The sequence below is a fragment of the Phyllobates terribilis genome, unplaced genomic scaffold, assembly GCF_046119375.1.
Source record: "Phyllobates terribilis strain yellow unplaced genomic scaffold, ASM4611937v1 Scaffold_6313__1_contigs__length_45359, whole genome shotgun sequence".
NCBI classification, from domain to species: Eukaryota; Metazoa; Chordata; class Amphibia; order Anura; family Dendrobatidae; genus Phyllobates; species Phyllobates terribilis.
In genome coordinates, this window is record NW_027369057.1 from 3656 (window position 1) to 19742 (window position 16087).

Here is a 16087-nt window from a genome sequence, read left to right on the forward strand (position 1 = left end):
TCACAATCAAGTATAGACATCCAATCCCAAGGCTTGATGACATGTTAGATGAGCTCCATGGAGCCACATGCTTCTCCAAGATAGATCTCAAGAGTGGTTATCATCAAATAAGAATGAGAGAAGGTGATGAATGGAAAACTGCATTCAAGACCAAGTTTGGCCTCTATGAATGGCTTGTCATGCCATTTGGCCTCACCAATGCTACATCAAACTTCATGAGATTGATGAACCATGTGCTAAGAAGCTTTATAGGCCAGTTTGTTGTGGTTTACTTTGATGACATTCTCATCTACTCTAAATCTCTACTTGACCATGCCTACCACCTAAGGGAAGTATTATCCAAGCTCAAAAATGAATCACTCTTTGCTAATATTAAGAAATGTGATTTCTACTCTAATCATATAACTTTTCTTGGCTTTGTAGTGAGTTCTAAGGGGTTGGAGGTGGACAAGGACAAGATCAAAGCCATACAAGATTGGCCAACTCCAACAAGTGCAACACAAGTTAGGAGCTTCCAAGGGCTTGCTAGCTTCTATAGAAGATTTGTCAAAGACTTTAGCACCATTGCCTCCCCCTTAACTGAACTCACAAAGAAGAATGTCATATTCCAATGGGGACCAAGGCAAGAAGAAGCATTCAATGAGCTCAAGGCTAAGCTAACCGAGGCACCACTCCTAGTTCTACCAGATTTCACAAGACCCTTTGAGGTTGAGTGTGATGCAAGTGGTGTGGGAATTGGAGGAGTGCTTATGCAAGAGGGTAAGCCTATTGCTTTCTTTAGTGAGAAACTCAAGGGTGCAACTCTAAACTATTCTACTTATGACAAAGAATTGTATGCCTTGTTTAGGGTGTTGAAAACTTGGCAACATTATCTTTGGCCTAGTGAGTTTGTCTTACATACTGACCATGAGTCACTTAAACACTTTATAAGTCAAGACAAACTTGATAGGAGGCATGGTAGATGGATGGAGTTCATTGAGACTTTCCCTTATATTATCAAGTATAAGAAAGGGAAAGACAATGTAGTGGCTGATGCTCTCTCTAGGAGGCATGCCTTGCTCACCACTCTTGATTCCAAGGTGTTAGGTTTCACCTACATCAAGGAACTCTATGGACATGATTATGATTTTGGAGCTATCTATGCTCATTGCCTTGACAAGGGTCAATTGCGCAAGTATTATTTGTTTGATGGATTCTTGTTTAAGGTTGATAGAGTTTGTATACCTAAGTGTTCTCTTAGGCTTCTTCTTGTGGAGGAATCTCACAAGGGAGGACTAATGGGGCACTTTGGGAGAGACAAGACTCTATCCATTCTGAGTTCCCATTTCTTTTGGCCTCATATGCTCAAAGACATAGAAAACATGCTTAAGAGATGCATAGAGTGCCTTAAGGCCAAATCCAAAGTTAAACCCCAAGGATTGTACACACCATTGCCTATACCTAGTGCACCATGGCTAGACATTAGTATGGACTTTATAGTTGGTTTGCCTAGGACTAGAAGGGGTAGAGATTCCATCTTTGTGGTGGTAGATAGGTTTAGTAAGATGGCACATTTCATTGCTTGTCACAAAACTGAGGATGCCACTAATGTAGCTAACTTGTTCTTTTCTGAGGTTGTAAGACTACATGGCTTACCTAGGACCATTGTGAGTGATAGAGATCCTAAATTCCTTAGCCATTTTTGGAGAACCTTGTGGGGAAAGATAGGCACTAGACTTTTATTTTCCACATCTAGTCACCCACAAACGGATGGACAAACGGAAGTGACCAATAGAACCTTAGGTACAATGCTTAGAGCCTTGATTAAGAGTAACCTAAAGGCATGGGAAGACTTGTTACCACATGTGGAGTTTGCCTACAATAGAGCTACCCATTCTAGCACAAAACTGAGCCCATTCATGTGTGTTTATGGCACTAACCCCCTAACCCCATTTGATCTTATTCCTTTGCCTTGCAAAGAGAAGTGTGACTATAGTGCAGAGAACCAAGTGAAGCTCATCAAAGACCTCCATGAGAGGACCAGAGAGAGGCTAGAGAGATTGGCCAAGAGTGTGGCAGGGACAAAGAACAAGTTTAGAAGGAAGGTGTTGCTCAAAGAAGGTGATCTAGTATGGGTACATCTAAGGAAGGAGAGATTTCCAAACCTAAGAACTTCCAAGCTTTCTCCAAGAGGAGATGGACCATTCAAGGTGTTAAGAGTGGTTGGTGACAATGCCTATGTCATTGACCTACCTGAGGAGTATGGAGTGAATCCAACTTTCAACATAGGAGATCTCACTCTCTTTGAAGAACAACAAGATGAAGCATGGGAGGAAACTAACCAAGAAGAGCCATTGCCCATTATGGGAGGGGATGGCCTGGGGTCAGGCCTCTCTCAAGAGGGAGGGAATGATGCAGGAGCATCCCTCAATCCAACTACCCAAGGAGCCATCACAAGAGCCATGTCAAAGAAGATCCAAGACCTCATTATACAAGTAACTTTGACTCAAGACTTAGGGCATGATTTGGAACCCATTGCTTCTACACTTCTGGCATGTAAAAGAAGTTCTCATCCCCAACAAATCCAATGAAGACAGCCAAGCCATTGGAGGACTCCAACATGGCTGCATTTGGCGTTTTTGTGCAACTATCACAACTAGACACTTAGCCGGTTAAGTTGTCTAGGTGTAACGTTTTCACCCTCTTCCCTAACTATTTTGTGGAACTTATCTTAGGGTAATTTGGTCTTTATTTCAAGTATTTTTCGGTGTCAAAGGGCCGGATTCAACCTAGGTATAAAAGCCTAAAGTTAACCTTCACTAGGGGCCTTTGATTGAATTGATGTTGTAGTAGAGTAAAAACTCCTCCTAGTTTCTCATGGGCCATCTTTGATTAGTTTGAGCAGATCTATCAAATTGCTTACCTTGCCTATTTCATCTTGTTTATGTAATTGATTTTGTAAACTTGTTGAATGGGAAACTCTTGGTGCTCATGGTAGTATATCTCCATGTTGTGTTAAGTTATAGCTTGTTTTGATCTTTCTCTTCTTGTATTGTGTTGAGGTTAAGTCCAAGGTGCCTTACATAGCAAGAGAAGTTCTCTTCAAGAACATATCCATTTCTTCCCTTTAAACTCTTTCTTTCTTCTTGTTCTTGCTTGTTTTCAAGTTTGAACAACACTTAGAACACTTGTTCTTAGTGTGTGTTGGTTGAACACTCTAGATCCGAGCTTGTGGGAGATAATCCTACATCACTTATAGCGGGTGAGACCACCTTGGGTCTCGCCCCTTGGTTTGCTACCATGCTCATCACATCCCGTCGGGTGAGACCATTCGAGCTAAGCTCGGATTTTCCAGCACGATGATCTTTATAGCGGGTGAGATCACCTTGTAACTCATCCCTTGCTTAATTCTCAATCAACGTTTATCTTCCCGTTAATTGTGATTAGTCATCCTTTAACCCATTTCTTAGCTTACAAGATATCTCGATCGTGCTTGTAAATTCATCAAAATAGCTTCAATAAAGATAGAAGAGCCGAACTTTCAGCATATACTTTCTCATAATGGATTGTCGGGCATTATTTATTAATCAAGTTTTCAGGTTTCTTCAATTGCATCTTAAATTTATAGATAATGAATCTGATCTGAAATATTTATATCTTCTATTTAAAATCTATGCATTTATCATCATAATTCATTGAAAACATACTGCTACCATAATGTAAGGAACTCGCTACTATTACTTATCACGGGCCTATACGAAGCACGAGTCATGTACTCTAGTTACTGTAGAAGGTTCTCTTACTAAAATGTACAAGGTTTTCCTAACAAATAAGCCTTTATGAATGTGAATCAGAAACCTATTTATTAAGAAAATCTTGTACATTTATTAAGAGAACCTAGCATAATACTATTTTAATCAACATGCAACTTTCACTAGAAAGGCATAAACGTTCATTAAAAATTATTGCACGTTAGATAAGAAAATCTTGTACACCGACCGCACCCCTGACCCGCACGAATGCACCTTTACATGACTTTTTCCGGAAGTTATAGCGCAACCGCGCCCTTTCTGGCATGCCCGCGCGCTGTACCCTGCAACCTTCGGAGTCGCTCCTCCACCACCGGTGAACTTTAATGAGTATGATCCAGAACCAGGGTTAGGCGAGATAGGAATGAGATTTTATCCAAGAGTCGATCCTCAGCTGAGGCAAGCTATCTACGTACACCTCATACCATTCGGGACGCTGGAACCCCGAACACCTGGGCCTTGGTTCACCGAACAACTGCAGAGGCCATACACAGGGAAGATGAAGAAGAGAGGGAGGTGGTACGACAAGAGGAAGAGGAATAGGATAGGTGCCAAATCCTACCAAGTGCAGAAGAAGAGAGGATTCATTGATGAGAAGGCCCACGAGGGGCCAAGTGCGAAATAAGAGAGCAAGACGTCGAGCCAACGACGTTAAACAAAGGCGTTGACTGGGAGACAACCCGTCTATGAGTTATTTTTCCACTTTTCTTTTACATTTGTTCTTTATTTCACAATGAGGACATTGCGTAGTTTAAGTGTGTGGGTGGAGAATTATCTCAACTATCCTAGTTAGTTTGAATTTTTGAGTCTATTTGAAATTTTTAGAGTCAATATTCCTAATTTCCCCCTATTTGATTGCTTTGTGGACTTCTATAATAGTACATTAGTTTTGAATCTTTTTACTATGCCCTTGATGTTGCTTTTGCAACTATATATGATGATGATATGATTGATCAGATTTAGGACTTTGACTTGAGCATGCGATTTATGATTAGAATGCATTAGGTCCAATACTAAGATTGCAAGTTTACCATCTCTTATCTAGTTTTTATCATGTTGTTGTAATTATTTTGCTTCCATCCTTTTTTGTTACTTTATGCGGAGAAAGATGACGGCCCAGAACGTGAAACGGACGGATGCGTTATTTGAATAAATGGTCTTAATTAAGTATAGACATGGACCGTAAGACGGGCGGGCCCGATGCTTTAAATACAAATTGACTTGGACCGTAAAACGGACAGGCCCAGTGCTTAAATAAGAAACTTGAGAATAAGAAGTACATACATAGGATGAAAAGGAGCATTAGGAAGATACTTGTGGAATTACTAGAGTTGAGTTATGGTCTGTTAAATATGCTTTCAATGTTGTGGGAGCTTGTGCATTATCTTCATAAATTATGAGCATTTAGGAGAGAATTAGTCCTGTTTTGGTCTTGCATTATCATCCTTTGTATGTTATTTGCTTAGAGACATCTTTGACATAGTTTAGAGATTCATGATTAATGCACTTGCGTGGAATAGCATGGTTCAAGTATGAGGGAATGATTGATGCCACTGTTGGGTTAAGACTAGAGTTAGTTTGGAGTCTTGCATTATTTTTGATTTTTTTAATAGAGTCGGAGTCTACGCCCGTGTTTTTGATGATTCTAGGTACTGGGAGCTAGAGAGTTGATCGACGACCACTTCAGTCATGTCATCCATACTCGCTGAGATCGCCAAAAGGTTAACTGCATCTTACTCGAGGAGGAGCAAGGTTCAAGTGCGGGGGTATGATTAGCGACATCTAGTATTGCATAATGCGAGGTTGTTAGCATCATTTACATGCATATTGACCATGGATTAGAGCGTATTACCGTATTCTAGATCTCACAAAGCAAAATAGCTAAACACGAGGATTACGACCACTCGGGAGAAGACCGAGGAGAAGAAGCAGGAGGCAAAGGACGAACACATGCAAAAAGGAACGCACTGAGCATTCTGGCCTAGGGTGTGACCAAGTCAAGCATTCTGCACAGTGGCGCGACCGCGTTCTAGCTGGCGCGACCGCGCTGACATTGGCGCGGCTGCACCCCTGTAGGGTTTTGTGCCGCCACAACCTTTTCTCTCTGTGTGAGTTAGTGAGCCTTCTTACCCAATTTTAGATAGAATTTCAGACCAGGCTTTTTAGTGATTGTTCCTAGGGTTATAGTTTCTATAAATAGATGAGAGTTTTGCCTCCATCTATCATCCATTATCTATCATTAATTTCATAATTTAGGTTTTATTAGAATGAGAAGCAAGTAGTCTCCATGGCTTTGTTCTTCAGGTGGAAGCCTGCGGATTATTGGTTTGTAGACTTCTTTCTTGGTTCTATATAATATATATTCTATGAGTTGTTTCATTCTCTTGTGCAACCAAGGGTCATTGCATATTCCTATTTATTTATGAACGTAATGCTGCCTAGGGATTAACCTTTGATAGTTTCAGGGTTGTATCTAGTGGTAAGGGTTAATATGTCGAGTTGGATAATTAACTAATTAATAACATGGATTAGGACAACCTTAATATATAATTTAGAGAATGAACCCGATTAGAATTAAGAAGTCAATGATCAAATCAATAACTCCGTAGTGTTGGTGAATAAAGTGCTTTCCTTTATTGGTTTACTAGTTTAGATTAGTTAGTTTACACCATCTTTCCCCCCTTTGTTACTTTTAAAGTTAATTAGATTAGAAACAAAAGATTTGATTACTTGACTCTCTTAAAATCGACCTTTCCTTACCACTCTGCTTGTAGAGGTGTTAGCTAGGTATAAATATTACTTTCACATGGCTAAATGATGTCCGTCAAGTAGATCTCCGAGGTGTGCAATATTCCACAGTGGTTTTGAAACTCTTGAGTTGCATAAATTACGTTGTTTCCTGATTTACCATGCTAAGGAGTGATGGGCTAGCTGCGTTGTTTCCTGTCTTAGCCGAGGGATTATGAGCTTGCTAATAGCGGTCCGACGCCCTCGATAGCCCCGACAAAAAAACAAATTTAGAAGTATTAAATATATTCTTATTTCTCATAGTTAATTCGTTTCTCAGTCTAACCTTAATCGATATATAATATAAAATGTACATCAACAGTCACACGTCTAAATCAGGAAATATAAAACGAACAGGGAGGGACTATTATTCTATTGAAGATACCCGTGCGCGTTGCGTTTGTTCTTTATACTATACTAACACCGATCAGGTGCTCTCTCAGTCGACATTCCAATTGGATTACTACGCGGAAACCTGGAATTCAATTGCAACGGAGAGAAGGTCTCAAGGATTGAAAGCCACTGGCCATTTTCTCCTCTCCACAGTCCAGATCTCGTCTGCCGTCTCCCTTTTCCGTCCTCCTCCAATGACGGACTCTGATAATTCTAGTCACTCCTATGTCCCCACCTTTCTCTACACTTCCAAGAGTCTAAACCTAGGGCTAGGCCAGCTGAACCACAAAGAATCGAGCGCTAGCATGTCGTTTGCGCCACCGGAGAACGCGATCCTCAAGTCCTGCAGCTTCGCCATCCCCGCCCCAAGCGAACAGAACAATAAGATCGCCATGTATTCTCCCGAGTTCTACGCTGCCTGTACGGCCGGTGGAGTCTTGAGCTGTGGTCTTACGCACATGGCTGTCACTCCTCTCGACCTTGTTAAATGTAACATGCAGGTTACTCGATCTGTCCTTTACCTTTTTAGTCATTTATGCTTAAGATGTATAGATACGGAGTACTGACATTTTTATGCTCGTTGTGGTGAACACGCTTGTTCTGGCTTGGATAACTTCGACCTGTGATTGCGTTGAATTTTTTCTAGGGATTATAGAATATTAAGTTGTATGTTGGCGATCCTATGTTTGCTGTAATTGGCTTACAGTGTTTGATCGTCGGTTTACTTGAATCTTTGGCACTGGAGTAGTTTGCTTTACATTCCATGATCGTGGTTATTGTTGTTGCGAGTCTTTGTTGGCAGTGAAACTTCATACACCCTATGTCATTTCTACTTCGTGTGCATATTTACATGATCTCTGGTTTGATTGAAGTGTATTACAGTGTTTTTCTTTCTTTTTATTTACGAATTGCCATTACCAAATTATGCATCAGAATTTTTTAAAAACTTTTCCATAAAGGCATGAGTCTTTTAACTAAATTTGGTAGCTACTCACTAGCTTGTAATAAAGTTTAGTGCATTGTATTTTTGTTTCTATGCTATAGATTGTCGAAGTGTTCCATTCTGAATTCTTCATTTTTGTAAGAGGTTCAGAAGTAGATTTTTCAAAATTTCTAGTCTAAAACTAATCTGGATGACTTTTAGATTGATCCGGCAAAGTACAAAAGCATCTCCTCTGGCTTTGGCATACTTCTGAAAGAGCAAGGACTTAGAGGCTTCTTTAGGGGTTGGGTGCCAACGCTTCTTGGATACAGCGCTCAGGGTGCTTGCAAATTTGGTTTCTACGAGTTCTTCAAGAAGTATTACTCTGACCTTGCTGGACCTGAGAACGCAGCCAAGTACAAGACATTGATCTACCTTGCAGGTTCAGCTTCAGCTGAAGTCATTGCAGATGTTGCCCTTTGCCCTATGGAGGCAGTAAAGGTCAGAGTCCAAACACAGCCTGGTTTTGCTAAAGGCTTGTCTGATGGGCTCCCCAAGTTTATAAAGTCTGAAGGGGCTGCTGGGTATGCACAAAATCTGTCCTCTTTGAATGGCTCTTCTCCCTTTTCATCTTTGTATTGTTTGTTTAATCTTGCTATTATATGCTCATTGTTTGCCCTTATTCATTTTTAATATTCTTCTCTGGTCTAATCTTGCAGGCTGTACAAGGGTCTGGTTCCTCTATGGGGTCGTCAGATTCCATGTAAGCCTCCTTCACATCATCTCATGACCTCTTTTTCTCTCTTCTATTTTTTCTTCCCAGCTTCCAACTGTTACTAACTAGGAAGTGTTATATTTATTCTCTACACTTGACATGGATTTGGTGGGTATACTATAATATTAAATCTTAATATCTAATTTCTACAGCTTAAAGTATTTGTGTCCTGCTGGGGCTATAGTTTGTAATTCCTTGGTGATGTGCTTCTGGTGTTTCTGTAGAATTGATGTGAATTTGTATAAATAGTTGTGCCTTTTCTCATCAGAGCTACTAACTATACTTTCCTACTACATTGATTATGGAAGAACTGCGGAATTTTTTACTAGCTATTCTGTTCTATTCTATATGAAAGATTTTATCTTTTCCCATTATTATTTTGTCGTAGTTCTTATCCTCCTAACCTGCTTATATGGTTGTCTTTATTGTAAAAATGTGATAAATACATTTGGGCTTAGCAAACTTTGTTGATGATTCATGAATTTAACTGAGAATAGTAATCACACTTTGAGCATGACGTTCACGATCATCTTTCAGATATATATCATTAAGTTTAATTTCCGGATGTTGGAGAATAGGAATTTTTGAAACCTATGGTGCTTATATAATAGTAGTGGACTTGGATACCTTGTTTCTCTCTTCTCTGTTGCATTTTCCTTTGGGGAAGCTATTTATTTTTTGTTAGTGTTAATCTACAGCTATGATCTCTCTATGTCTGATCAAAAGTTAAATGGGGAGCTTTGATAAAAGTATGTTCACTTGGAATTATTGACGAGTAAATTATGCTGGGAAGGTTTGCAAACGTAGTTGATACTTGTTAAGGTGATATTTTTCTGATAATAAACACTGGCAATGTGAGTAGTGGTTAAACATACATGCCAAACGTAACAGTGAGTTTACTGAAATCTATTTGAATGTATGTTGTTTCCGTTTTTGGTAAGAGACTCTGAGGAAGTTTATTCTATTTTGAGATATCACGTTGGCCATAATTGTTTCAATAGGGTTTGTATGGGCAATTAGGTTTGATCTAATCTGAGAAACCTCTACTTTGTTTGAGAGTAGCTTTAGGTTGTAGTGGCTGTAACCTTTTGTTAATGACATTGTTATGCAGATGGTCATTACAATTGTTGTATTAGAGGGGCAATCTCCACTGATCTGTTTATAAGTTTCTGAGATATTTCCAAATGACTTGTTTCAGTAATTACTGGTGTTTCATTTTAACATTTTTCTCAGTTCTGAAGTCTGAACCATCCCTTTTCTCTCTACCAACAACATATTGTTTTGTTTTCCGAGATGCATGATGTTATAGTTTCAGCTTTAGGTATCTGTTCATATCATGTATCTCATGCTATAATTGACAAAGACATATCTGATGTGTTACAGACACAATGATGAAATTTGCGTCATTCGAGACAATTGTGGAGTTGATCTACAAGCATGCTATACCAACCCCCAAGGACCAATGCAGCAAGCAACTCCAGCTTGGTGTGAGCTTTGCCGGTGGATATATCGCCGGTGTCCTTTGCGCCGTTGTATCACATCCTGCCGACAATCTTGTATCCTTCCTCAACAATGCAAAAGGCGCCACTGTTGGTGATGTAAGATACTGAAATTCATTCTTGTATATAATCTCTGAAAACACATGTCCTTTTTATAACGGCATTTACCCGTGTCCAGGCGGTGAAGAAGATAGGTCTGGTGGGTCTGTTCACACGAGGTCTCCCTCTACGTATTGTCATGATCGGTACTCTAACCGGAGCACAGTGGGGTATCTATGATGCTTTCAAGGTTTTCGTAGGGCTGTAAGTCTTGGGTCTTTATTTACTGCGCTTCTAAGAAGCTGAAATATGCTCATGGTAATACATTTGATTTTTCAGGCCAACAACTGGTGGTCCTGCACCTGATGCTCATGTGCCTAAAACCGTGCATGCGGAGGACTAAGTTTTTGGATGGCTAGCTGAATAAGTAGATACTCGAGTAGTTTGATCAGTTGCTGTTGAACCGGTTCATTAGGCGTTAATAACGTCAACTAACGGCGGAGGCTATCACTCAGTTGAGAGTTGGATGGTATTCTTTCTAAACTTTTTGCTGTGGTTTTGTTACACGAAAGAATTTTTGCACTACGATGGACACCTGTGGCTCTCGTGTTCTTTTAGAGATTTGGGTTATAACTTATTTATAACAGGTCTTAGCACCCTTTTGTTCTTTCTGGTTCCTGATCAAGAATCAATATGAACATCAAATTTACATGTGTGCTTAAACTTCATTTGTTGTCATCATCGGTACCTTAACTGGAGCACGATGGAGTATCTGTGATGCATTCAAGGTCTTCATCCCTGTTTATCTACTTCATCTTTGCCTTGTGATGCTCATATGCTTTGAGAACTCTCTTCGCTCCATTTCTAGGCCTTTAGGTGATTCAACTGTAGCTGAACTGTCCCCATGCTTGAAATTGAGTATTGAGACTCTTCCAGGTAGGTGCTAGTTTTTATAGACCAACAGGACAGACAGTGTGCGGCTGATTATGGCATCAACTTTGTTACTCAAAGGTTGAGTAAGAAATAAAAGCTGTTCGCTCTGCTTAGTTTGAATTTGTGGATGCTCGCATTGGAACTAGTTAGGTTTTCACTATCCAATCTGCCAAATTTGAGAATTTCAAGTGTGTGGTACTGTTTTCCTTAAAGCTAGAACTTGAGCAAAATAACATTATTAAGCACGGTCATTTTCGATCATAATCTCATATTATCTAAATAGCTATTGAATTTCTTAAACAGACTCAAAATATAGACCTCATTTTTCTCTTTAAGATTTTTTTTATATTTAAAATTTACATTCTCAATATACTTTTACATTTTTCGATATATTTTTATAGAGGACTGATCGGGTGCGGACTAATTTTTCGGTGCGGACTGTGCGGACTAGTATAGTGCACAAGTATATTACTGAATAGTGCACCAGTGTACTACCGTAGAGTGCACCTGGTAGTACACTACTGTAAAGTACTGGTTACTATTGGGGGTGCATCCTAGTACACCGAGGAGTGCACCTTAGTACACTGAGAAGTGCACTAGTGCACCACTGGGAAGTGCACCTTAGTACACCGAGAAGTGCACCAGTAGTGTACCAGTAAGTACACTCCTCAGTATTGTACTGCTAGGTGCACGCTACAGTAGTGCACTACCAAGTGCACTCTACAGTAGTGCACTGATGCACTTTCTAGTAGTGCACTGGTGCACTTTCCAGTAATATCCTGATGCACTGTAATAGTCCGCACCGGAAAAATTAGTCCGCACCAGAAACGTTCTCTTTTTTTATATACCTTCTATTCTTTTCCTCTTTTAAATCAATCTCATCTCCTTCTTTTCTTTCTCTCTCTTACAATCATTATAATTTTCAATTTTATTCTGTGTCTCCACCTTCTTTTTTAAAATGCAAAGGAGGAGGGAGTATAAACAAGGATGTACAAGATCTGCTCCAAAAAGTATGTACAAGCAAAAAAAAATCAGGTTTCCATCGTTAATTACATCATCATATAGACATACACAGTACTTATTTGTTGTTTTAGTGCCTTGGCCCAAAAACCGAAGCAAAAGCATTCACATGAACAAGCACATATTATCTGATACCCAAAATGGATCAAGAGCAACGAAAGACTTACCATAGAAGTTGTGGTTGTGGTTGGGATTGACAGGCTTAAACAGCATATAGCCTTATGATTTGATCAATCTTGGACCTACAAATAGGGCAACCCCATTTTTTCTCCTTAATTTCCTCCAAGCACGACATGCATCCTGCCATATGACCGCATGGCACGCACGCTCCTTCCACCGGAGCATCCAGGCACACCACGCACGACGACGATGACTGTTCCTCCACGGTTTTCTCTGCCACGGTTTCGGGGTCAGACTCAATTGAAGGATAACGGATCCTACCATCATCCACATCCGATGGAGGCGGCGGAAGCAGTAGGGATTGGCGAAGCTGAAGTGGAGGGAGGCGACACTTCTGAGATATGTGGATGAATCTCTTGAGTTACCGAGGGTGAAGCATGACCGTTCTTGGCGTCAACGTGTGCACTAGAACTAGAACTCGCACTTGCACCGGGTGTTGTTATAGCTGCGGAGGAGGACTCTGTATGTGGGCCCACAGGAACGCCCTCTTCCATTGCAGTCTGCAGAGATGCACTTAAAGCCATTGCTAAATCTTCGTCGTCTTTGGATGTAGTGGTTGTAGGAGCAAATGTTGCAGGAGCATTGAAAGGAAAAGCCGTGTGCATGACCTGATGTGTAGTAAGACCATCAGTAAGAAATCAATGATATTTAAATGCTAAAAAACCTCCAATGGAGATGCTATAGTAAACCTCTAAAAAGCATTGTTGGTTTTTTTCATTGAATAATAATATAAAATAATCTAAAAAACAAGGTTAAAAAACCTACCACTACTTAACAGAATTAAAATCCGGTGAAAACAATCCTTATAGTGTGAAGTGCGAACTTTCTCGGGTACACATATAACACACTAATGTTCACGTATAACACGCTAATGTTCACATCTAAAGGGATAAAAAAATCACCCAGAAAACGTAAAAATAAAATAAAATAACAGTTCACCATTAATTACAAAAATGCCACCGCGTGGATTCATTAAAAAACTCATCTTTTAATCTTAGCCCTCCATTTTCTAATCTAATGGCTCAACATGCTTCGCACTTCACACCATAAGGGTTGTTTTCACCGGAACTCACCTCCTACTTAACAAGGAAAAACTAGATCATCATACCTGAGGTATTCCTTTACATGCATCACAGAACTGCTGGAACTGGGTTATGTCCCTCTCGTTTTGAGGTGCAAGCTTGATGTATGCCTCTGGGAGGGAGAAAAATAGTATATATCAGGCTGCAATTCTCTCAAGGAAGAGATCGATCAATGCACAAAGAAACCAAACCGAACAATATCGCTGAAAAGAAACCAATGTCTGAGTTCGAGTAAACGGAAAAGGTATTAATCAGCACTACCATCTTTTGTCTAAGGCAGAAGAGGATGTCATCACAACTACTTCTCTAAGAGCTTAGAAAGAATATCTAAGTATAAAGTTTATTCAAGAAAATATGAAGTTTTTCCTAAGTTACTTACGCCTAGTTTGCGGGGGTCTACACCTTCTTCGCCTCCTACGTCTGGGAACTAAAACATAATAGCAGCAACGGCGAATCATGAAATGCACAAATAAGAAATCAATACAGAAGTTGTTATCAGCCGATCAAGAAAACATACTGCCGGCTGTTTCAGCAATCACTATCGCAAGTTCGTGTTGATTGAACGTCGGATCTTCCATTTTGGCCTTCCACAATGCAATAGTCATTCGAGGTTGAGCGTCCTGTATGTGCACAAAACTTCATTATAATCAAACAAACACCAATAATCTGAATCATGATGTAGATAGATTGATATGACGGCAAAATACCTGTAGTCTGTCATAAATGGCAAGTTCCAATTTGAAAGGCTTCCGAATGTCCCGAGTACCATAAGGAACAACCACAGCCCAGCTGCAAATCACATTGAAATACAGAATTAGCTCTTAATTATTCACTTCATTATGCAATCAGCACTTACACTTTTCTAGAGAGAAATTGAGGAGCCAGTAATTCAAGTATGCTTGGTCCAAAGAGTTCCCTTAACCACCCAGAGAACAAGCAAATATGTCCCTGAAAATACATAAAAAAACATTCTTAGCAGGAATATCTTTGTGATAGTAAAACCAGAGTATCATTAGCTACTACAATACAGACTATATGAAGACATGAATGACCTTAAACTAGCGTACTACCTCAATCATACGAACAACTTTGGTGAAGCCTTTTGCTCGAGCAATATCCAGAGGAGTTTGGTAAGCGTCATTCATGAGCAGTGCATTTGCTGAAAATTTTGAATGGAAGTTTATCATGTAGGATAGTTGTACAAGCAGTACGAATTGTACGAAAAAACACTTCACTGATTTTATGGTTTAGAGCTGCTCACCTCCATGTAACATAAGTAACTCAACAGTGTGTTCGAGGCCTCGCTTTGCAGCAAAATGCAGTGGTGTACCGCCATTCCGACCTACAAATAAACGAGACTGTACAACCTCAAAACTGAACAGCAGTAATACTAAACCAGATCTTATTTTGAAGAATAGTAAAACGGATTCTAATGATGATACTATGTACATACAGAGGAAACAGACTATGAAGTGATTATCAACCCCAGATCAAACTGCAAAGCTAAAGAATAAGCAGTAGCAAAATCACTTACCGGGGCAAAATGAGTTCACATTTGCACCTAGCTCAATCAGGGTTTTAGCAACACCATAGAGTTCTGGGTTCATACAAGCTGCAATCAGAGGGGTAATTCCTTCCCTGTTAACACACTGCGAGGATACAAAAAAGCAAAAATTAAAACCCTAAAACACGTCAATTGCCATCCACAAATTTGAAAGGAGCGTAAACATTCAACCAATCAAGCGATGGTTAAGAAATTGGAGGGTTTCTTCTTTAATCTCAAAGAGAAGCTAGCATGAAGATTCAAGTACCTCAAGGGAGACTCCGTCTCTGTGGAGATCCTTGATACCATTGATGTTGCGATAATTAACCTCCTGGAAAAGCAATTCTTCCCTTGATTGCTGTTGTCCCATCCCGACGATAATCGAAGTGATATTGAATTAATTCTTCGAATTCGCTTGTCGCCCAAGCCGTAAACGAAAAGGGGGTTTCTAATAGAAGAGGGTTTGTGTATATAAGCTCGTGAATTTAATTTTACGGTACCCCTCAGAAGTTACAGAGACTTGAGAGAGAGGTTGGTGAAATGGAAGACGGTGTAGAATGTAAAAAGTTTTAGCAGAAAATCCTTAAAGGCGAAGGAAACTTTGAATATGAAATTTGAAAGAGAAACTTCCGAAGAAATGTTTGATAGTTGAGTTGCGTGTCGTGGCGTGTGTTAATTCTGTGGAGCTGATGATCAATTGACGCGGTTTCTCCCCAGCAGCCAACTAGATAAGTAACTACCAGCTCATAATTAATTGCTGATTTGACCTCAACTTCCACCTTATTTTCATTTACTCGACAGAGCTTTCCAACTGCTTCATGTGTAGTGCTTGTACCAACCTATATATATATATGCATCGAGCTTGGAGTGGTTTAGTGAACGGAAAATAGGTTATCGTAGTTGTTTTAGTTTTTTTTTTTGTTATAATTGATATAGATCGTATGCGAAATTTACAAATTTAATAATGAATAGAAGCGTCGTTTATATATATATATTAGGAGTGCAAGGTTTGAACGTCTAACACCAGTGTGCTAGGATATTACGGGGACGGAAATTTAACATGTCAAAAAAAAGCGTGCAAATTCGGCACTCCGGTAAACCAACACGTTTAAAGTGGGCATGCTAG

General features: G+C 39.8%; 2 protein-coding genes across 2 annotated transcripts; one reads left to right on the plus strand and one right to left on the minus strand.

The window, feature by feature from the left end:
- The first annotated feature begins 6883 nt into the window (after window positions 1–6883).
- Window positions 6884–10606, plus strand: LOC141250885 (uncharacterized). The gene is made up of 6 exons (XM_073670142.1): window positions 6884–7468; window positions 8113–8474; window positions 8610–8653; window positions 10049–10263; window positions 10343–10467; window positions 10543–10606. The coding sequence occupies exons 1-6, from the start codon at window positions 6884–6886 to the stop codon at window positions 10604–10606; spliced, it is 1395 nt and encodes a 464-aa protein (XP_073526243.1).
- Window positions 10607–11146: 540 nt separating this feature from the next.
- On the minus strand, window positions 11147–15331 carry LOC141250886 (uncharacterized). The gene is made up of 11 exons (XM_073670143.1): window positions 15230–15331; window positions 14953–15067; window positions 14680–14760; window positions 14489–14577; window positions 14275–14366; window positions 14126–14207; window positions 13936–14038; window positions 13445–13530; window positions 12702–12944; window positions 12292–12357; window positions 11147–11278 (listed from the first exon to the last, which is right to left on the minus strand). The coding sequence occupies exons 1-11, from the start codon at window positions 15329–15331 to the stop codon at window positions 11147–11149; spliced, it is 1191 nt and encodes a 396-aa protein (XP_073526244.1).
- Window positions 15332–16087: the final 756 nt, after the last annotated feature.